This window comes from Cystoisospora suis, assembly GCF_002600585.1.
Source record: "Cystoisospora suis strain Wien I chromosome Unknown contig_2903, whole genome shotgun sequence".
Lineage (NCBI taxonomy): Eukaryota > Apicomplexa > Conoidasida > Eucoccidiorida > Sarcocystidae > Cystoisospora > Cystoisospora suis.
This window is the reverse complement of record NW_027155699.1, coordinates 1-22051: the sequence shown is the minus strand read 5'-3', so window position 1 is coordinate 22051 and position 22051 is coordinate 1. Positions and strand designations below refer to the sequence as shown.

The following is a 22051-nucleotide window of genomic DNA, read 5'->3' as shown; positions in this document are numbered from 1 at the left end:
CGTTTGCCTCTTGATCGGAGTCTACTCTACTGTCGTAGCTGGGACGGAGATATGAACGATGGGTCAGACTCGAGTTGCCCCACCGGAGAATAAAAATCCACGCGCCCCCATCTGGCAACAGGAATAGGTCATTCAAGCCTGAGCCCGCCCACCGCGTCACAAGGTTGATACAGGGGGTTTCGAGGCTATCATGTTTGTCGTTCTCGCCTCGGCTGGCAACGAGGTATTTCTCACCGCTACCCAGCAGCCATAACGGCGCCTCCTTACTAACAAACGTGGGCACACCTGGACTGCGAGGAACAACCGCACGACAGCGCGCCCAGGCGGCTTTTCGTCGCGTTTTTCCGGCACCTGATTGTGTCCCAAAATCGTATCAGAAAGTGTCGCGCTTGAACCAGGCTGTTTCAGGTTCGAGTTAAAGACATTTGTAACAGGTGGCATAAGGAAGCAGCCCCTAAACACGGCTGCACACACACGCATCTCACCGAGTTCTTCATCGAAAGAGTACAGCTACCGCCGAAGACCGAAGTGTGTTTGCCCGTGGTATTAGTGATCTTTGCACTGATACAGGCCAGGACTTCAGTCAGCAGGGGCAGATCAGGATTCTTCTTTTTAAACTGAGCCACAGAGGCAGCCAGCTTGTCGATCTTCAAATTCTCTGTGTCCAGATACAGCCGGTCAATCGCTATCCACTGTAATGCTGCCGTCCCTGCGTTCCTAAGCGTGCATCCTTAGTACAAACCATCTTTACGTAGTCTGAAAGCTTGTGGGGAGCGGCCCACTTACAAATGGGTTGGAGACTGCCGCAAGGGCAGTCTCGCCAGCCCGCCGGCGCACCACTACAGCCAGCAGAGAAACTCTTCCCTGGCCGCAGTTCGCGTTCTGTTGTCTGCCCTGGTTCGCAAGTTAACCAAAGCCGTAGTCTTGTCGAGGTCGCCCCTACCAGAATCCACTCCACTTTGTTGTCGGGGCATCAGCCTGCCACTTCGTGCTCAGCGAGTCTTGGCAGCGGGGGCGCTTGGTCCGACTGTACCCCTGCTGTGCCGGCGGTTGGTGTTTAATGTGTCCTTCGCAGGAGTCACGGCTCCACTGTGCAACTGACCAGTGGACACTTGAACCTAATTTCCGTCCCTGCAGCAGCAGGATGGCCAGTTGTTACAATCTAACATTGTAAGCAGTCCCGATCAGGAAGCCTCAGAATCATTCTGCTGCTCAGCCGCTGGCCCGCTGACGCAAATCAGCGCCGAGTGACCCGACCATGGCGGCCATAGTCGGCAGCTACAATTCCCTGGTCAGGAACCGCAGAACACGCAGAGACCGCCATTCACGCGACCAGGCTGTAGTCAATCGGGGCGTGTACGTGGGCGGACGACACACAATAACGACTCGCCTTCAAGGCGTCAGGGTGGGCACTATCCCAAGGTGCTCAAACGATACGGCTACCCCAGAATGCGGCCTACACGGCCTTGTGTTCGACTGACGCCTGTGAGGCACTTTTCATGAAGCACACAGCTCGCAGGTCCTGACCCGCTACACCCTACCCAAAGCGAGCCCCAACACCAAAGGGCACAAGCATCACAAACGTCTTCCCCACGGTTGCTTGTGAAGTGTGGTGAGGAAACAAAGAGCTACCAAACGCAAGCCCGGCTACGTGCAATTTACGGGGATAAAAAGGAAAGGTGCTTTCATTGGAGAGCTAGTGGTTCTTTCCTGGTTCCCAGAAGCACGCCGCCGCGGACAGCGGCTCACAAAGGAAGAGTGGCACGTCGCTTTTCTGTCCCCGGCCCGCCCATAGTCGCACACAGCGAAGGTCCCCTCGCTTTCATATCCTAAGCCACCGTGCCCCTCGGTAGTGGTCATTTTGTAAAGATGTAGATGGCTGTTGAAGGATTGTATGGTGGGTCCATGAGTTCTTTTCTGGCGGATTTTCTCTGGGAGTACTTCCGAATCTTCCACGGCACGCACAATGGAGTGATGGAGGTTTCATACGGTCGGATTTCTGGAGAGATGCGGAAGACAACTCGAAGTTGTGTTCACACGCAAGATGTAATTTCGAGATTATTCCTCTCCGGCTGTCCTCATCCCAGCCCGTCTCCCATCTGTGTGTCTGGATTGTCCACATGCACTTCTCAGCCCCAGTGCATCCGTCTTCCTGTCGATGCAAGAGACCACCAAATCTCGATGCTGCCGGCCTACTTTTCGGTCTGATTCCGTAGACGTTTTGCTTTACTCATCATGGGAGGTCCAATTTTCTGACTGCAGTCCCTTGTAGGCGGAGACGTGTGCGTGTACAGGGGCAGAGGGCTGAGGTGGAGGTGTCCTAGTCGGGCGCTCGAGTCCCGACTTTGCCTTGGCATCCCTCTTGTTTCTGGGTTGTCGGTTTCTTCTGTGGCCCTCCGTATCAGCATGCTTGCCGGTGTTCCCTTATCGGTCGAGGGGAAACCTTGCAGACACCCCCGTCCGCGACCCAGGAGGCTAAAACTGCACACCGCTCAGATCCTTTGGGTTGGCTGAGCTTTCCATCGTTCTTAGGGGACTTCAGGCCAATTCTTTCCTTTCAACGTACGGACTCTTGTCTCTTCATTTAGTTCTTTTCTGCCTGCTCCCATGCCTGTACCTCCCGTTCCCGTCGCCTGTGCGCGGGCCCCTCCGGGCTCGCCATCTTCTCGCGTTCCTGCTGAGAAAGAAACAGCGGCTCCAGACAGTCTCCCCTTCTTCCTGGGCGCACAGCAATTCACAATTGGGAAACATTCTAATCTGCGCAGTGCTCATATTAATAGGTTACCTGGAGTAGAGCGGCGGACTCCTTCGAGACAGCAAACACACAGCAGGACTTGTGCATTTCCCTCAGCATATCGGGCCACTCCTGCGAGGCCCCCACTGCGTTCGCCGTGTGAGACTGCACTAGCTAGAGCGTATGTACGGCAACTGCCTAAGCCATCCGCGTCATCCTCCACCGCTTGTGGCACCCGGTCTACTCGGCCCCGTAATGAAACTAGTCACTCCCAGTCACACCCTAGCAAATTTGTTACGCGCAAGGGAGAGGTGCAGAGAGAGACACCTACTGGCAAAGTTGCGGGGGGGGTGTTTAGAGAAGACTTGTCTGTCCAAAGAAAAGCATCGCGGCAGACGCTTGTTACCCCGGCAAACGATTCTGCAACATCCGCAGCCTTGCCTGAGAGTTTACCACGGGCGAAGGTGAAAACGAAAGGTGTTTTTTTGCGGAAGCCTCAGTCCAGATCCTCACCGGAAGCTAAGGCAACTGGGCTCTTGGCGAAGCATGATTTCCCTCCTCACGATATTGCCGGCATATCTGATACGGAAATCGAGGAGGCGACAGAGATCGCTTGTCGGAAGGAGGGCATGGTGAAAGATGCCCTAGCCGTCCTTCCCGTACGAGGAGCTTCCAAGTGTCTGAGCGATAGAGAGCAGGAAGGGTCACCAGGCAAGCTTTTGGCTACGGGCGCTCTCGAAGAGGGGTGTTCAAGACACGAACTTCGCTCGGATACACGCCATACGCCTATTACATCAAGTGATAACCGTACAGTTTTTTCCTTGTACGCAGACGACAGGCAAAAGCCTAGTTGGGAAAGGCGGCGGCGTTCTTCCTCAAGAGGTGAAGATGCGGGTGCTCCGGCCTTGCCGTCGAATCACTTGTCTCCAGAAGGAACAAGGCCTTCTCTGCATGGGGCACATACACCCGAACCGGAGCAGAAAGTTTCCTCTGGAAGAAGAAACACCGTGGAACAGGACGACAGAGGGTGCGACGCTACGGCACCTCGGAGCGTGGTGGCAGACGAGCGGAGGACGGAGCTCTCTTATTCAGTTATACCCCGGCATAACCGTAGAGTTCTGGTCAATGACGCACCTGCAGATCATCTTCAACAGTCCTCGAGGCGGCGTCATGGTGTTGTGAAGTTTTCCTCGGGCAGAGGGGAGACAACAGAAAGGAAATTTACAGCTGGAAAGACTTTTGAAAGTTGTATTGGAGGATCTGCAATGACACGTGAAACTCGGGAGATTCACACGGGGTTGAGCCTGCTCGATAAAGATGCTGTTAGCACCCCAGTCAGGTTACGAAAAGTGAACGGGAAAAAGTCAAACGAGAGTTCTCGATTGAGGCCTTTACACGACGTCCCAGAGAGTGAATTACTCGGAGCAAATCAACTAAGGGAGCGAATGGTCAGAGACGTTCTTAGAAGAGAGGACGAATGCCCTTCTGGAGCAGAAAGGGAGGCTGTGAACACAACGCTTAACAAAAGAGGAGGGGACAGGACAGATCAGATACGTCCTCTCATATCCGTAGTCACCGGAAAGGAGGAGTCCCTGCTTATCGGTGGAATCGCAGCAGTTTTCCCTGGGGAGATCCGTAACCAGGAGTCCTTTCACACTACTCTACAGACAACCTCTTCGGCTGACATAAACTCTTCTCATGGCTCGCCGCGAAACCGGGAGACAGGAGACCGGGGAAGTGCACCTGGGCGGTGCTCCGATTTCCAAGTCAACAACAAAACTGTCCAAGAATGCTCAGAGCCAGACTCAACCCCCCTCGTTCAGTCCTTGGTGGGAACGGGTCAGGAAAGCACAGACCAGATGTGTAGAAAGAATTCCACGGATGGTATCATGCCTAGACAGCAACGGGCATGTCTACCTCGTTCATCGGCCGCTTGTGTTGAATACATCTCTACTCTCGGAGACGTCAACGTGACTGCAAGTGAAGCTTACACATCTGAGAAGCGTGCATCTACGCAGTTCTCCTTATCGTCACGTCCGTCCTCATCTTTTTCGCGGCCCTTCTTCTGTACGCCTTCCGAAAAAGAATGTGCCTCTGTCGATGGTGCCACCGCAGGGCCTCGAGGCAGTTTGGAGTGGGATCGAAGCCGACTACTGTCTCATACCGCCGGCTCTGTTTGTTCTGCCTTTCTTACGCCTCCTGCCATCGCATCTTCAGCTTCTTCACGGTTGTGCCCCCTCACGCGTCGCACTGACGACACACTCGGAAATAGCGGGCTTCCTGCTCCGGATGAGACCGCCAGACGTACGGCGTCGTCGGGACAGCTACTCATTGAGGAAGCTGCAGAGAATCAAAGGGACTCCGGGACTCAACACGGAAACAGGGGGCCTGAGCAGATGTCTCGTCCCCGAGATGTATTCATCTCTTGTGAGTCTGAAAAGGCTCAGGCCCTCGCCTGTCCATCAATTGAACGTCCCGTTACTGCTCGGACGGACAGTTCTCGCTTTTTTTTGCGTCGATCTTCGCCTTTGCTCACATCAGGAAGAGACGAGGAGTTAGAGGGCTTGGTGCTGTATCATGTCGACGGTGGCGGTGATCATTCTCCGAAGCGAGCTTCGAACCAGAAAGGAGTAGTTGGTACCGTCCATGCAGCCAAGCACCCAGTGGAGACGCCAAACTGGGGCACAAGTGAAAGAGAACGCTTGTGGAAGGGCATGCCGTCCGGAATGCAAAGTCGGAGACAGTCTCAAATAGTAAAGCAGCACACACTGGCGCAGAGAGACACTCTGTCACATCTCACAACGCCGGATGACACAAGGTACGACTTCAGCTCGCAGCAGTCTTCGTCATGTAGAAGGCGAGGTAGTTTCGGGGTCGGACAACTGCACGAGAAGCGATTTTTCGTGCACGGACAAGAAGAAAGCCACGATACTTCTGCCTTCCAACACTCCGGAGTGTCCAATGACGCCCCGTGTCCGCCGCATACACCACACCTGGAGCCAAGCAGCCTTTCCCGTTGTCCAGACAGTCACTGTTCCTCGGCTGACACGGAGAAGCGTCAAAACCGACCTTTACCATTGTTCTTGCGGGAGGATGAAGGCAGAGCACACCCAGGTGCTGAGCCGTTACAGCACACTTCATGCCAAGTCTACAGCCTGGTAGCGACATCTCGTGGTCACGGCGGTCGTGGCCGGGAGACCGGGGTGGGGGGGAAGGAGGGAACCAGAGTGTTCTGGGAAACAGAGAAAAGCCATACCGCAACGCGAGTTCCTTTTTCTCTCGAGAAAGGCAGCCACCACGGGGAGGGGAAAGAAAAACTGCAACTAATCGGGCAGATGCGGGAAACTGAAGACAGATCAGCAAACGCGCACGAAGGTACCTCGCTTTCGTCGGCCGCAAGTGAGTTATGTGGAGAAGAAAGCGGTGACAACCGAAATGTGCGAGTCGTGCGGAGAGAGGTGGGCCGTGGTCGGGGCAAAAGAAGCAGAGATTCTTCTTTCCACACCTCGAGGGGACAGCAACAAACCCCCCACCTGGAGCGCGGACAGCATGCTGATTTTGTAGGATACCGATCACGGAATGAGGCCCTCGATACCAGAGAGGTGCCGAATTCCTCACAGCATGCAGACTCAGAGGACAAAGTCTGTCAGGATGTGACGGTCAGGCGACGTGGAGGACAAGAGTCTGCTGCGTCTCCTGAAACTGATAATGCAATGTCCTCGCAGGGGTTATTCGCATATGTATCCTCTGAGGGGAACGCAGTGGGCGACGGATCGCGAACGTCGCAGCCTCCTTTCCATTCAAAACGTTCTACATCCCTGTCTGTCCGGTCGTCACCTGCCTTTTGTCGTAGCAGGCAAGACGACGAAGCAGGGGTCTATAGAGAGCGTGAGAGAGCCAGTACGACAAGGGAACTGAACTATTTGCCTCTCCGTACGAACAGGCTCTCTGGACCGTCGGGCATGTTGCCACTGGAAAAAAGCCGAAGCACCCCAGTAATTCGTAGAGACGATAGCGTCGCAGTCCCAAGCGCCTGTACTCGTGAGGAGATCCCCCGAAAGAGCGAGGAGGGTGTTAAAGGGCGCTCAGACTCACCCGGGACTAAGCAGAGCAGTGATAGTCACGGAGCAACGCAAGACCTCGCACATGTCTTTTCTCCTTTCCGTACAACAGCGGATCCGCAGCCTGCTGAAAAGAACCGGTCGGAAGAGAATGCAGTACAAACAGTGGCAACCCCAAGAGACACTGGATCGGCTCCTGCAGCCTATACCCCGTCGCGTGCTGCTCTGCCGTCTCAGACGCTAACTTCCGGTGCTCGGGACGCCCACAGATACGAGCCAGCACCTCAGGCGACGGGTTTCTCCGATACGGTACCTCAGTTTCGCGTGCCGGGTTGGCGCCTGTGCAGGAATATCTTCGCTGGCAGCTCCAGTGATTCACCTCGCAGCTTGTTAGCGTCCCAACAAGAGGGACAGCAGGATAAGACGAAGGCGCAACAGCAGAGAGGACAAGGCCGTGAGGACCATCGGAGCGCTGCGGTGCGTGACAAAAGGACAATATCCGCGCCTCCGTCCCCGACGCTGACCCGCTACGGTACCGGGGACGATGACAAGAGTCTCAAACGTGCTCTGGCGGGGAGGAGCCTATGGGGGGCACGGAGCAATCTTGGCTCCGACCCAGGAACTCTTCATACCGAGAGGCCAGAAAGCTCAGCTGGGCTCTTTGGACGTTGCGAAACAGCTGAGAAAGTTGCCGGTGTACTTGACGGGTTCCAGGAAGCGCCACTGGCGTTAAGAGCACACAAAGGACTTCAGCAGGTGGCAGTAGGATCTCCTGAGGAAATGACGCAATCAAATCGAGACCTGCTACTTCATGCGGGAGACAACAGGCTGTTTCCGTTCAAGCTGGTGCATCAGATTTGCTCTGACGGTGGCTCTCCTCATAGTCCTGCTATGGTGAAATGGCGAAGCTGCAGGTGGCCCCCTGATCGGATGAAGCGACAAGTCACGTCTCCTAGGTTAGATGCTCGTTCCCAGCCTGGGGAGACGAAACAGACCGTGGGCGGCTTTCATCCAGTTAAGGAAACCACGGGACCTGCCACCAGAGGACGGGTGGGCTCCATACCGTCTCCTTTAGTATCACGACTTGCGCTGTCTCCTGAAAGCCGGACCAGTCCAGAAGAGAAAAAGGAAAACTCTGCTGGGGTCGGCACCGTCGTGCACCTGTCCGGTGAGGTTTGCCGTGAGGTGAATAGAGGACAAAGACATTCCGTCCAGGACTACCGAGCATTGAAGACGAAATCAGCTTCGTTCATTCCTTTGCGAAGCCAACAGTATTTATACAGGAGAGGAAGCTCTTCGGAGTCTGCCTCATGTCGCACGGGCCATCCCTTTCACTTGTCTGTGGAAAAGCTTGACTGTTCAACTGACAACTGCCGAGACCCACAGTCGGGGCCTACAGCCTCTCCGAGGCGTAGAGACAGTGACAAGGTTTCAAACTTTTCACAGAAAAACGCACTCCTCCCGTCTCGGGGTCCCAGGGGGAGCAACGAACAAGAACGGAAGCATCACTTTCAGCATGCGAAGAGCACGCCAGTAACTGACAGAAGCGATCGTTGTTGTCACCCGACCAGTGCCCAGAAGTCCTGTTCGGAATCTTTGCTGCCTCAACTGCCACGGCCTTCTTGTGAACCCAGAAAACCAGAGACATGGCATCATCACTGGGCTAGAGAGGCGTGTCGTAAGAACATGGCAGGCGACAAGAGTCCCCGGGAGCCTTCGCAGGAGAAAGCCTGCTTTGCAGGGCAACGAAGGCAAAGAGAAGAGGATACGCCATTTCTTGAGGGGACTTTACACATGAGTGCACACACTAATGGTTTGTACCGACAGTGTTCTCCCTACTCTGAAGACTTGATTGGTGGTGGTGGTGTCATCAAGGTCCTAGTATGTCCTCCTTTCGCTGCCCCTTTACCTCCCCGCCGCACTCCATCTGTGAGTAACGGCTGCTGTGGTGTGTCCGGAGAACTATTTCAACGAAAGGGGAAGGCAGAGAGGAGGCAGGGGACGCCTGGCACATTTGTCACTTCCAACAATTCGGAGATCAAGAGGTCAATGGCACTCGATGTAGCCGGAGGCACTGCTTTCAAATCTCTTCTCTCACTGCGAGAAGGCAGTACTGTGGAAGCCGGGGCACTTCTGAGCGAAGCCCAAGGTGAGAAACGTCTTCATGACGAGGCCGAGTTGTACGGTGTCCACGGAAGGTCTTCATGGTCTTGTCATGGTCGGAGACAGAGTGGCTCTCCTACTGTGATGCTTACTCCGACTACTGCTGCCTCTCATCCGAGAAGTGGAGCTTGCCTGCTGAGAGACAAGGAGTGTAGTCTGCTAGCGGACTCCGAAACGCAGACTCTCGCCCTGACTCGCGGAGAACCCTGCTTACCAGGGGACGAAAACGCAGATGGAGAGCTACAGGTCGCTGCTTCAGGAAGTGAAGCAACTAGGGAAAAAGCCGAGAGTTTCACCAAGAGGACAGAGACAGAGGGGGAGGGCAAGGAGACACCGTCGCCAACTACCAAGGCGGCGCCGTTAGATACCGAAGGAGTTTCCACGAATTCTGCTACGGAGTCATTAGAAGGCATTTTGACACGGGGCGAGGAAGACCAGTCCGTACAGGAAGTGCTTCCGTGCACAGTCGGTTCCTTGGACGCGGCTCCTGTCTACTTGTCCGAAGGCCTCCGTCCCACTGCGCTGCTCGTTCGCAAGGTGGTGTGGCAAATCAGGCCGGCACGACCGGTTTGCGCTTGTTCTGCCGTGGACCCCGATCCACATGTCTGCGCAGGACACAGAAGTGTTATCCCGACGTGCGTCTCACGGGTGTCCCAAAGAAGCCTTCGCGATCAGCACGTACCAGCTGGCCCCGAAGAGACTGTAAAGGGGGCCTCTGTGAGTGTACGGCGTGGCGAACGAGGTAGCCTCCGTGTGGAGCTTTTCCCGTGTGCGCGTTGTGGGGGGTTCCCTGAGGCGCACATTGTAAACGCTAATCAAAAACCAGCAACGGGAAGCCGGAGCGAAGTGGAGAGTGACCCTACAGCCAGCAACATACATTCAATTCCCTGAAGGCGGGACACCGAGGCAAAGCATGATTCCCGAGGGTCGGACCGAGCGTGTGTCTTCGCTTTCCCCCGGGATCGAGATTCGACAAGCCAGAGCAGCTCCTCTCGGCCCTTTATCTATTTACACTGGTCGATGCAGGCTGGACCGTGAGGGGCGGACAATCGACAAGTCGGGCTGCAAAACAGAGATCTGCAGTACTTCCGAAGGCGGTTTCGTACAGGGATACTGGCTGTCGTGCTGGGACCGCAACCGATCAGCTGGAGCAACGTGGCAACGTGTGAGGTTCGAGATACGAAGTATTACACAATCATCTAGTCAAGAAACTTGTAGACGAGTGATTCGCGCCTGCTGCATCGGAGTCTAAACAAGGGGTTTACTGTAGAAATCCCCGTCAGCCGTGGGAGAGCGTTTGTTTTCTCTTATGTGGGGTGGGAGCACTGCTCACGTTTCTCGTGGATGCGCGACTCGGCAATGCGCAGTCTGCGTTGCTCTGTCAACCAGTCTGCCGGACATCCGGTGCACGGACTGTACTGTGGCTGCAGGGGGCTCTCTTTGTGGTTTTCGTTAGCCGTGGCGTCACACCAAGTCCAAAAGAAGTTGCTGACGCCGTTTGGTAATCCTTCCTTTTGTCCTCTTCACGGAGTCCGTCGCTGGGGCAGGGTCGCTCAGCACTACGGGGCGTCAGTCCTGCCTCACGCACCGCCGCACGCCATGTTTTTCGCTTGTGACGGCTGCGGTTTGTCAGGAACGCACCGCAGCGTTTTCGAGCCGCCCGTAGTGCCTAGTCAGGCTCCGAATGTGACAGCTGTCACGGCTCGTGACACACGTCAGTCCTACGCCTCGCATAGCTAGCCAGTTCTCGAGGCAGCTGCAGCTCGGCCGGCAGGGTCACTACCATACACTGTGTCGGAGGAAGTCGCACTGCAGCACGTGGCGCAGTAGGAAGAAACACTCACGCAGTGCAAAGAACCAGGGAGACACGCGCAAAACCGGCGGCGCGAATGTCCCGCTTGCGACGAGTGCTCTAGTGAGGCAGCCCGGTGGTTGCCCTGCGCTGGTAGGTTCGGCCTGCCGAAGTAGATTAGCGAGCACACCAGCACCAGGACTTTCGAATGCGCGGTAGGGCCGCAGGGGGGGTAAACTGCTGTATAAGCTCTGCTGCGGCATGGATGACGGCGGTTATCTGCCCTGTGCTACTTCCACAAACTGGCCGCTGCAGGCAAGACGGACAAAACACGGCGGCTGTGGGAAGTGAGTCGGCAAGTGGTGAAGTACCATAGTGCAAGCGCGGCTGCGGGTACTAGGCATCAGTCTGCACGACGTTTCCTGGTGTCTGCCGTGGCAAACTCCCGGGTACTGGCATAGCGCTGCTGACGGCTTGCACTGAACCCGTGCGTATGCCAGACTGTCTGGCTCTGCTGTTTTGGCTGGACGCCAACAAAAGTACGGTATGCAGGCGTCCGCCGCTGTCCCGCTGCTTTTCACGGTGACTTCTGGACAACGGAATGTCGGAAATGCCAACCTCGCACGAAACCCGCCTAGGCTGTATCGATGTACATGGATAGAGCCTACGCTTCGTGCCGACGCCAGAACGACGCTATTCTCTTCCATTCTGTTCAGGACAGCAGTTGAAATAAAGTTCTCTTTCTCCAGCTATGATCCCGTTCCTCAAGCTTGCAGCCGGAGGGATCCGGCAAAATCAACCTCAAGCACAATTCAGCAGACAACGTGAGGAGGAACTAGAGGGCCGGGACAGCACACGAAAACACATAAAGGCGACAGACACTGCTTTGGTCGGTCCTCTGCTCAACGCCGGCAGGATGTCTATGAAACCTGCTGCTGCCACACGAACTAAACTGTGCATGTCGAGGACGGGTACTATTTTGCTGCACGGAAATACTCTGAGGTGAGCAACCGTACAACGTCAAGCAGCTAACCCGACTCGCCCTTTCTGTCAACAAAACAACGAGGAGGTTTCTCCAAAAAGAATGTTGGATGAGCGACACGTGGAAAGCCAATCAAATACTCCATTTCTTTCCCCGTCTTCCTTCAAGACAGAAAAAACGGAAAGGAAACAAGGCGAGCAAAAATAAAGACACCTCGCGGACAGTAGACAGGGATACATGCGCCGACGCCGGGAATTCGACACGCGTCTCAGGGACGGGTTTGGACGACTATGCGACACTAGATAAAAACCCCCATACACGGCTCTGGGATCTGTCACTCAGGAAGGAACATCGGCCTATGCCGACTGGCTGAACGGAAGCGAGGCCTGAACTTGCCCGGAATGAACAAAACCGAGGACTATGGGGACGCTCGCCAAACTCAATCACTACAATGACGGATACACAAACACACACCAGCTGCGCTGCTTATACCGCAAAGTCTCGGGAGGCTCCGTGATCACTACCGGAAAACGAAACGAGAATCGCTTGCTGCACGAAAAAGCAATCATCGCCGTTTCCGGCAGGACACTGCCGTTTCAAATAACGAAATAAATTCATGGAAGAAAACTCATTTTCTCTATTAGAGAAAACGTTCCTGAACATGTGACCATGAGCGCTACCGGAGAAAAGCAAACTACTCACGTGCACTGTCATCTCGTGGACTACTACAGGCAGAGGCGGCATTGACACAGCGTAGCATGAATCCAGCATCCTGACAAATACATGAAGCTTCACCCCCATCAGCCGCAGCCGCTGGAAAACCATCGATGGCCTAAAAGACGGTATCGACAGCCAGGGCCGAAGGCGGAAGCTCTAAACAGGAACCAACGTCCTTTCCCCGACCCGCGAAACAGATCGGGCAGTGACCCCCTTTCCCCAACCCGCGAAACAGTTAAGGCAGTGACCATGCGAATCCTATTACCGAATCTTTATCCAATGAAACGCCGTCACAGTTTTCCACAAATCCGAACAGCGAGACCCAAACAACCGCAAAGAATACAGTCTGCTACTAACACGAGCCGTACTTTATACGCTACCTCACGTGCTAACCCCCTTCACTCACAACGGAGCGAGGTCAGCATCGTACTCTGGGTGTCGTCCCCTTGGCGACGTTTGCGACGAGCATCAGCGTGCTTCGCAGTCGTATGAAATAGCTCAAAAGTCTCTCCCGCACGGGTTTCCTCGTGTATGGACAAGTCGCACCAGACAAAACACGGAATGACGAGTTCGCATAGGATCGTGTATTGTACTGGCTCCGAGTACCACTACCCCAGTCCAAGTGCAGGAAGGCAAGAGGCTGTATCAGAGTCATCCCCTTAGCAGACCTGACGGTCCGTGAAACAGCTTCCTAGATGTGTGGATGTCCGCGAAAAGAAAGAGTCTGACTGGCTTGCAGGATGGGAGGTCTCCGCGAGGGATAATGAAATTCAGCATTCCGGCCGCTGAGAGCACCTACCCTAGAGCGCCGCGTCACGGTCACGCCGCCTGTCTTCTCCCCCCCCTTGCTACGAAGTGCGTGAACTATCACTTTCTTCTCCAGAAAGGTATCCGCCCCACAGTCCGCCGTCGGCGACTTCTCCGAGCCATGCCATCACAACATGTAGTGTATCACAGGATCGCGCGAACGAAAAAAGCTCTTAGTTACAGATTGTCTTGCGTTCTAGGAGTTCGAGGTGCAGGTGAATCCCAAGTGTCTTTTCCTGCAAATTGTCTTGCAAGCCTGGGAAAGCAGCGGCCACAGTGGTGGAAGAACTATGCAGCTGACCAGCGGTCACAGGCTCGATCGAGAATCGACACCCATACCGCTTCAGTGACAATCTCGTAGACGCAGACCAGGAACGGATTCTGATGCTGAGCGACACAGGCCACCCTGACAGCAAACCGGCGACATGACACTTCGCCTAGTGCAGTCTCTGCTGCAGTCGACGCACCACCGTACAACGCCCCAGTTTCTCCATTGGCATACATTGACGACAGTACAGCTTCACTCTGTTCTCTTCTTTGGAGGGCGCAGACTCATCAGATCAGGAGCTTGTCGGATTCCTTCGCAAGAAGCTAATAGAGAAAAAAAAACAACGAAGTGATCCCCCGGGCGAACGCAAGCATCCTCACACAGGCCAGCGGCGCCCTCTGCAACAAATGTGGGCTTCCAAGAACAAAGCTAACCTGTGTTTTGTAGCGCGTAGAAAAAAGGTCGCTATCCTGAACTCTTTGAAAAGTCGCTCAATTCCGCATTTCGAAGGAGTAAGACTGGTGGTCCCCGTCTCCTTGGCGTCCGCAAACGCCCCAGTGATCTCACCCACAGCAGTCGGCCAGCAAAAAAACTACCCCTTAGCCGCGAAGAAAGGACCTTTCTGCCCCCCATCAATCAACAGCTTTCCGCAACTGTTTAGGCGCAGAACGACAATCCGTTCGCCTCCCTGCAGCGTGTCCGCGAGCGTAAAGAAGCAGCCAAGACAAGCACTCGTTCCGCACGGAGGCCGAGCCGAAAATATGCTGGAGAGGGAGAGGGGGAGCTCTTGGGGGCGGGCGGGGATGATTTCCTTGACATGAGAATCAAAAAATTGGTCAGGGACGCCACTATTATGTGCCATGGCGAGCTGAGGTGACCGGCAACCCACGACTAGTGTCCTACAGCCAGCAGTGACCTCGCCCGCAGACGAGAGCTGGGAGCAAGTTGTTATGTACACTGGAGGCCATACTGAAGCGCGGCATACGTTTGGTATTTTTGTCGCGTGCGTGAAAGGCTTGACGAGAACAACCTGGTGAGTTCTTGGTGCTTTGAGTGCCGCAAGAACTGACGAAGGGCGAAAGCAAGAAAAACGTGGTTTTAGAATTCTATTCCACATATCAGTTCACTGGGAGAGGGGGGGCGGGCTCAAGTGCGATGTCCAGAAAGGTCAGGCCCAGGACGGTAGTAGCACCAAGACAGTACACACCGAGGTGCCCAAGTCGACGGCTGCGCGATCCTGAGAAAACGTGGTCTGATATCTGGACGCACGAAACACGCACCACACAGCCCGAACGTACTATCCTGCAGTCGTCAACCGGCGGACACAACAGGTTGGAGTTACTCGATAGAAGCTAGAGACTTCTCCCATTGAGCAGACCACTGAAACACGCTATCTGCACTGGCAAGATGAGCGGTGGGAGCATGGGATCCAAAACTTGCAAGAGTGAATTGCTTGGGCCGCGCGGAGTTCGACAGAATCGCTGAGTACGTGCTATGTTTCCCCGTTAGCAGCTCCCGATGACTTACTTCATTCCCATCCGTACTACTAAGGGGGCAGGAACACTCCCCAAGATGCGCACGCAAGATTGGCGTTGAAGTTTCAAAGCACCAAACATAAGCGAGAAGCTCAGCAAAGAGTCAGAATTTCGTGTGAGAGGCCGCTGTCATCGGCGCCACATTCCCAGGTGCGCGACCTCTCCGGATCTTAAAATCCCTCATCGCCGTTCTAAACTACTATGACAGGCGTGAAAGGTCATCTGCGGTATAAAACAACTAGACAACCAAATGAAACAAGAACTATCTCACCTGAAACGGGTTAGGACATCCCGGACGCATTTACAATAATGAACCCCCAACAACTGTAGCGCTACCAGGTCTGTTAACGAGGGGACGAACACAAGCACACGGGAAGAACGAACCTCGGTCGCGACGTATATGAGAGTTCCAGCACCAAGTGCGTTGCAGACTCCCGACGCTACTTCGCCACCACCCGATATCCCCACGCCCACGAGAATGCCGACCGGGGACGAAGCGATGAAGACAGACATCAGCAGCCAGTATGCGCGCGGGGCCTACATAGAAATGCCACAGACGAAATGTCACGCACTGGGAGAGCTGGAAGGAGAACCCCCGAACTCATGCGTCGAAGGTGTGCTATGCCTCCTTGTCAATCCCTTCCGACACGCCCGATGCAGCTCTCACTTTTGTTATGGAGAGTACATATGAAACGAAACCGGGAAAATACAGTTAGGTTCGTGATCTTTTTTGAAGTCCTATGCAAGTTCCTCTTGCGGGCCTGCTCCATTGATATTCCGCAACACAGACTGTGAAAGATGCTCACCTCCTGCGGAGTAGCTAAAACGAGTAAATGACGGCGACACCACTTTACTGCGAGCTTCCGAAGCGGCAGAAAGTTATGAGACAGATGGCACTGGTGGGTCCAAGCCCCGCACGTGGCGGCTTTCAGCGATGCCCTTTAGGAACCCAACAGCAACCTGGGTTCGTTATTGAAGTGGTAACCTACTGCTCTGGCAAATACAAGTCAGAAAGCATATAGCGGCGTGTAAGCAAGAGTGCAAGTCTGCTCGTACAGGCAAGGCGCTGCCGCGGCCTTTCTGAGAATGGAACAATACCAGGAAATTCCGGACACGGGTATTCTCGCCGTACCGCCACGAGTGAGGCCCCCGGCATAGAAACATTTGACTGCCAGCGAAGCTTCTCTGGTATCCTCAATATGTAGGGACAGAACCCCTCTTGAAAGAATACTGTTGTCCTTACCAAGCCGCGTTCCATGAACTGAGACATAAGCATCAACGATTCGGCCCATTTATGGCCGGCAACGACGCTCGTTACAACCAGGACGGAGATGAAATTTGTCTCCGCGCCAATAATCATGCCTGTTCAGAACACACACACACACACCACCACCCCGCGACAGCACAGCCAGCTACAGTATGTGCTTTGGCCGCCTGCATCAATAACTCATCGGAGACCCAGTTGGGTCTCCGATGAGACTCGGGCTGAATCCCCAAAACAGGCGACCGGTTTCGCCTATCTCCCTGCAGACAGCATCCGCCGCCTGTTTACGTTTCCCCGCTTCAGCCCTGCTGTATGCCCCTGGATCCTTCAGTTTCAAGAATGAAACGGACACGAAGTGAACTGTACGTACGTCGGTGACCTCTTTTCCTCAGGCATCCTTCCAGCTTAGGGATCGTTCATACACCGACCGGCACAGACCCTCTACGTAGGGGGGGTACGTACGTCTAGAACTAGGAATAAATGTACGTGCCCGATTGCGTGTGTACCCAGATACTCGGCGAGGCTCTATACAAACCCGGCCATTGCAGCACTGCTTCAGTTACCTACCTTCGAAGAGACCGTGGATAGCCAAGGCGACCATAAGGAAAATGGCACCACCATCGATCCCTTCCAGACGCCTCTGCCCGAGGTGCTTTCTACCGTTGCCTTCGCGGTCGTGCTCAGTGGTATGCGTCATATCACCTTCGTCTCCTGGAAGCATCATTTTGCCGTACGTCCCTCGACCGTCTCCAAAACTTGGTAGTCGCAGTACACACTCGCTACCTTTTAGAGCCAGGTTTCGGTCTTCCTCAAGATGCTTCTCCCCACCGGCGTCTTCCCCCTCGACCGTCCTCCGGGGAGTGCACGGTTTCCGTTCACTCTCATCGTCCTCTAGATCGCTCTTGTCCAGAGCGGCTAAACAAACATCGTGACCTTGTGCAGTCACAACACACGGCGGCTCGAACTGTTCACCGTAGACACAAGCTGCTTTGGACTGTGCACCCCTCACTGGTGTACTGAACTTGACGCTGACAGGGCAGTCCTTCCCTCGCTGAGAAATTGCCTGAGGGTTACCGGTCTCCACCCCTACCTCGTGAGCACCCTTTGTTTGCATCGGCACCTCTTGAACAGAAGGGATAACTTTCGACCGGTTACCACTTACGACTACATGGGAAAGTGAGTTCCTTTGTTGTGCGTCCTTCTCTGAAGCCAGTTCACCTGCAGGCTTGAGATCCTCGGGCACTATATTGACCACTGATGTCATCGTAGTCTCACCACTGTCCAGCTCGCCTTCCCGGCAACTGCTCCTTGAGACCGACTTCAAACTTCGTGGACTGCTAAATGGGATAAGAAGCTGCCGTTGTTCTCCCTCTAGGGCCGGGCCAAACTTCCCCACGGCTGGGCAGGCACCGACTGAGCTCTGTTGTCTGTGTGCGGGTATCCCCGAAGACGAGCTGCTGTCATTTTCGAGCAATCCCCTCTTATCGAGTAGAGAACAGCAGGGATCTTGGGAAGCACGTGAGAGACAGGATGAGCACATAGAAAGTTCCGGGTCTTCTCGGATCCGCGTTGCAGTACCCTGGGAATCTGACATACAGGTGCATGCCAGTCGCAACAACGCCGGCACTTTCAGTGCCCACACACGTCGTCTTTTAAGACGGTGAAGCAAAACTGGAGAATGAGCCACCGCTCTTCTATTCTCCGCTGGCTGTCGACTACAATTGCGATATGGCAGTCACGAAGAGTAAAAGTATCAGCGCAAAACACCTAAAAACCGAAAGAGAGAGCCCCCCAGCACAGCTCGCCGGAGAAAATTACGGACCAATCACAGTGCAGTATCCCATGTGTTTGTGCATGAATGCACACTCCTGCAACTTGACGGCCTTGGCAACTAGCCCATACAGGCTCAGTCGGCCTCATGAAGGAGCTGGACTGCGTGCATACGAAACCTTGGACAAAAAATGGGTCACTTTTTCCGTCTCCGTGAAGAAGTACGTGTTTATTCATGAATGGATTAGCATTCTGGTGTAAACGTGTTGACACGCCGAATGGGAGGGTGAATGAGACACGTTCAGCCGAACAGAAGAAAGGCCTGACACTTCTTACCTAGTCCTCCGCCGCTTTCGGCGTCGCCGACTGAGAGAACCCTCTCGCAAATGAGGATCGCGACATACCCCACAAAAAAAAAGAGATAGGCCATGTTGAACTCGCCAGCCTCCCCCACATGCAACATCATTCCCGCTTCTTCGACGTGTTGGCTTGCCTCGGGCATAATGTGAAACAAAGCCAGACCTAAAAACGCCCCTGCGAATAACAAGAAATCGTGAAGGCCAAGCCATGTTTTTCAATTCATGAACAGAGACAATCCACTGCTTTCATCTAGATGTATGAATAACAAGCCACCATCCATCCACTCATTCGGTCCATGTTTGCGCCTTCGCGTCACTTCGGAAACCACTTTTAGCCGCAAAGGCCTTTCACAAACATAATTGTCAGATGTCAGACGTGGAAGAGACGCGCAATTCCAGAGTACCTCTCCGCATCCGGCATGAAACAAAAGCGACCGAAGTACGGGACAAGGCGCAAGTTCCCACAGAACAACAGACCATAAGCACTGTCCATACCCAAATTTGTCTTCACTGTAGAGAGCGGTATAACGATGCCCGCCAATAAGCCCATACAGGCGTTGTCGGTGGAATCGAAGAATGATCTATGGGCTTGTACCACCTCCACATGCACCTTCATGCCCCACTACTTATCGTGCACGGCCTGTAAGAGGGAACCGCATGCACTTGATTCTGAAGAGTGCTCACCGCCAGCAAAGGTATTCAAAATTCCAATCAATTTCTCAAGCTTGCAGCGTCTTAAGGCCAGAGGTATCCATGCTCCGAAGGCCCCAACGCAGGCCAGAAGAAAGACAGCTCCCACTTTGGTTCCCCAGCATGCAGCCGGATGGCTCGGCTCAAAATTAGGCGCCTCCGTTCCTTGCAACGGCGCCATTTTCTCCCCGTCAGCGCAGCGTTAGTTTCGCCTGTGTTCTGTTCCCCTTGTACGCCGCAGACCCCCGGAAAACGAGTGTGGGGACTTGGTCCCAAACGGGGGCCGATGTCCTTAGTTCTCGTTATGGCACGTAGCCAGACGACTGCGGTCGCCTTTGAATCCGTCCCAACTTACGAAATGTCTCTAAAGCCAGAAAGGAAACCAACTTCAAATGATGTTCACTCCAAGCACCGATCTAAAGCCTGAAACCGGACTGACAAGAGGTGAGCTGAGCTCTGACTGCTTCCCTCGCGCACCAAACCACTCCCTTCAAATTGACAGGCTGCGCGTTGGATGAGCATAGTTCTCCAATGCTGACTCCCGCACTTCTTGAAATTATCTCCCCTCCACGGAGAGGGTACAGGGTTACTAGTGACGCCTGACAGACCCATGGACCAACAACAGCAGCTCCGGCTGCTGCTGTCGCAGTCGGGGTGACGGCAGGTGCATCACGAGTGAACCTGGCGAATCAGGCACGGCTACACGTACAACGACTGGTTACGAAGGCGCAGGAGACGCCTTACGGCCGTACCACACGGCGACGCCACTGAGCGGGGACAAGGGTACAGGGTGCATATCTCTTTGATCCTGGTTGGGAGGACTCACGGACCTCTGCGCGGATGACATGAGCAGGCTACTCCGCTGTCCTGAGGAAGTACGGAAAGAAATTTCCCCTCCCTTCTCCGGTGAGACTAGAACGGACATGCCCCCACGTAACACCCAGTACTGTTCCAGTGGCTACGTCACACCTGCCAGTGGTTTCTTCTCCTTGGCGCTCACGACCACACATAAAGGAGTCTTGGGACGAAAGCTAACAAGAGAAAGCCCACACCGCAGACGGGGGAGATGACGGACCTGACACTGTACTTGTGCGAAGTCTATAAGCAGGACCCCTAGCGCCCAACGACGTTGGAGTGAAAGCGGGCCCGTATGGAGCTTCTCTCTCTCCTCTAGCGCACGGAGCGCAGAACAGCACTTTTCGCGATGCCGCCTAAAGTACTGAAAGCCGATCCCAGACCCGTCTAACATGTACAGCCTACCGACCATGGCAAATATGGACGTTAGGACTTTGGAAATTGATCAACTCCGAAAAAACAGCAAGTGGATGAAGATCCACGAAAGTAGAACCTGACGAAAGAGGCAGAAACAAATAAGCTTATGCGGGCAGAGACACCAGCGTCACTCCCCCAAAAGTGGCTCCACTGTGCGGCGAGAGAAAGACAACCTTACGATCTCAACCGAAAAAAAAAAGTAACACCTCTAAACAAGCTGCGCCCCCGCTACTCTGTGAATCCGCCGTGACTAGTACACTTCGGATCAGGCAAAACAGCGGCAAAGACGAGGCACGCACCTGGGTTGAATACAGGGCAATGCAGATGAAAAAACTGTAAGAAAAACCCGGGATGCGGCGCTTAAGGAAAGGAAGCAACCTTGGAGTAGCCGCCCCGCATGCCTCGACGACCGGGGAGGCTCTGAACTCGCCGGAATGCATGCATCCCGCTGCCCCCCATCTCACAAGGCGTCAAGTCCACCTGCTGGGGGAACACGGAAGGGTCGCCAGAGTGCTGCAGTGATCCACTTCTCTCCTGGAAGCGTCGCCGCGTGTGCTACAGCTAGCGTGGAGACAGGTGATGTGCCCGCGAGGAACTTATGTTCCTCAGCGAGAAATGTGTTCGTGAGTTAGACTGTGTGCACCGCGGTTAGTACTCCTTGGGAGCCGGGTGCTAGGATAGCCCGGTTAGTACTCCCTGGAGCCCGGTGCTGGGATAGCCCGGTAGAGCGGGACACACTACGTAGTAGACTAGTTGGCAGTAGTCTGTAGTGTTGTAGGAGCCCGCTCTCCGGGAGGGCGGAATAATAGACACGACTCTCCCGATATGTCGCACTAGGCAGCGACAGGATAGACAGAGGAAAAGGGGAGGAGGAGTCAGTGCCTTTCTTCCCGAAGAAGAGGAGTTTGTTCTTTTCTTCCCCTTAGTAGTCTTTTGGCGGAGTGACGCGAAGAGAGCTTCGCGGTTGATTCCGATCGTGGTGGGCGTGGCGGAGCTCACACCTCCCCCTTGTTATTTTTGTGTAGCTGTCAGCGACTTTCTTGTTACATTCGTCAGTAGATGGACTCGCGTTTGGGCGGTTGCGTGGTTGCGGTACCTCGCGTTTCGAAAGCCCGACAAAGGGGTGCCGTGACCCGGGAACCGACCCGGTCGCATCCGCCCGCGGTGGAGTATGGGAATCAGTATACGGGCTCAGTAGTAATCCTGGTATAGTGAGGCGTGCGAATTGGAAGGCGCCCTGGCCCGGTAATCTGATTCGTTGAGCGGTGTAGCTCTAGTACTCTGGCCCGTTATTAGGACTGGTTTTGGGCGGAGTTATTCCGGGCTTCTTGAGAAAAAAATATCTGTTTTTCCCGGTTATCAAACGTCGTGTGGACGCCTACAATTTCATGCTGTAATGGCGTTTGGAAACGACTTGGCTAAATCATTTGGGTGAACCGACTGTCACCGTAGCCCAGCGAATTTCTCTGCCTCTCTCAATCTAATTGACCCTGGCTTTTTTGTTCGGGATTCTTCTAACGACGCCGAGGGAGGTTGGTTTGTCCCAGTCTCTGGCTTTTCACACGGTTGGTTGAGAACAACTCTGCTTTCCCGGAAGTTCGGTTGGTTTCGTCCTTGTCACAATGGTAGGATTCGTC

General features: G+C 54.4%; 4 protein-coding genes across 4 annotated transcripts; 2 read left to right on the top strand and 2 right to left on the bottom strand.

Moving 5' to 3' along the window:
• Positions 1-739: 739 nt before the first annotated feature.
• Positions 740-4715, bottom strand: CSUI_005875 (uncharacterized protein). Its single transcript, XM_068066042.1, has 3 exons — positions 3869-4715; positions 3248-3681; positions 740-2718 (listed from the first exon to the last, which is right to left on the bottom strand). The coding sequence occupies exon 3, from the start codon at positions 2120-2122 to the stop codon at positions 1823-1825; it is 300 nt and encodes a 99-aa protein (XP_067921980.1). The 5' UTR covers positions 2123-2718; positions 3248-3681; positions 3869-4715; the 3' UTR covers positions 740-1822.
• Positions 1906-10435, top strand: CSUI_005874 (uncharacterized protein). Its single transcript, XM_068066041.1, has one exon. It carries the CDS (start codon positions 2608-2610, stop codon positions 9847-9849), a length of 7242 nt encoding a protein of 2413 aa, XP_067921979.1. The 5' UTR covers positions 1906-2607; the 3' UTR covers positions 9850-10435.
• A 381-nt stretch (positions 10436-10816) lies between these two features.
• CSUI_005873 (metal cation zip family protein) lies at positions 10817-20829 on the bottom strand. Its single transcript, XM_068066040.1, has 7 exons — positions 19137-20829; positions 18430-18627; positions 16891-17910; positions 16303-16421; positions 15444-15596; positions 11419-14783; positions 10817-11059 (listed from the first exon to the last, which is right to left on the bottom strand). Exons 1-6 carry the CDS (start codon positions 19321-19323, stop codon positions 14643-14645), a joined length of 1818 nt encoding a protein of 605 aa, XP_067921978.1. The 5' UTR covers positions 19324-20829; the 3' UTR covers positions 10817-11059; positions 11419-14642.
• A 126-nt stretch (positions 20830-20955) lies between these two features.
• Positions 20956-21423, top strand: CSUI_005872 (uncharacterized protein; the record flags this gene model as incomplete). Its single annotated transcript, XM_068066039.1, has 1 exon — positions 20956-21423. A coding segment is annotated over one exon (90 nt), but the record flags the coding sequence as incomplete, so codon positions are not given.
• Positions 21424-22051: the final 628 nt, after the last annotated feature.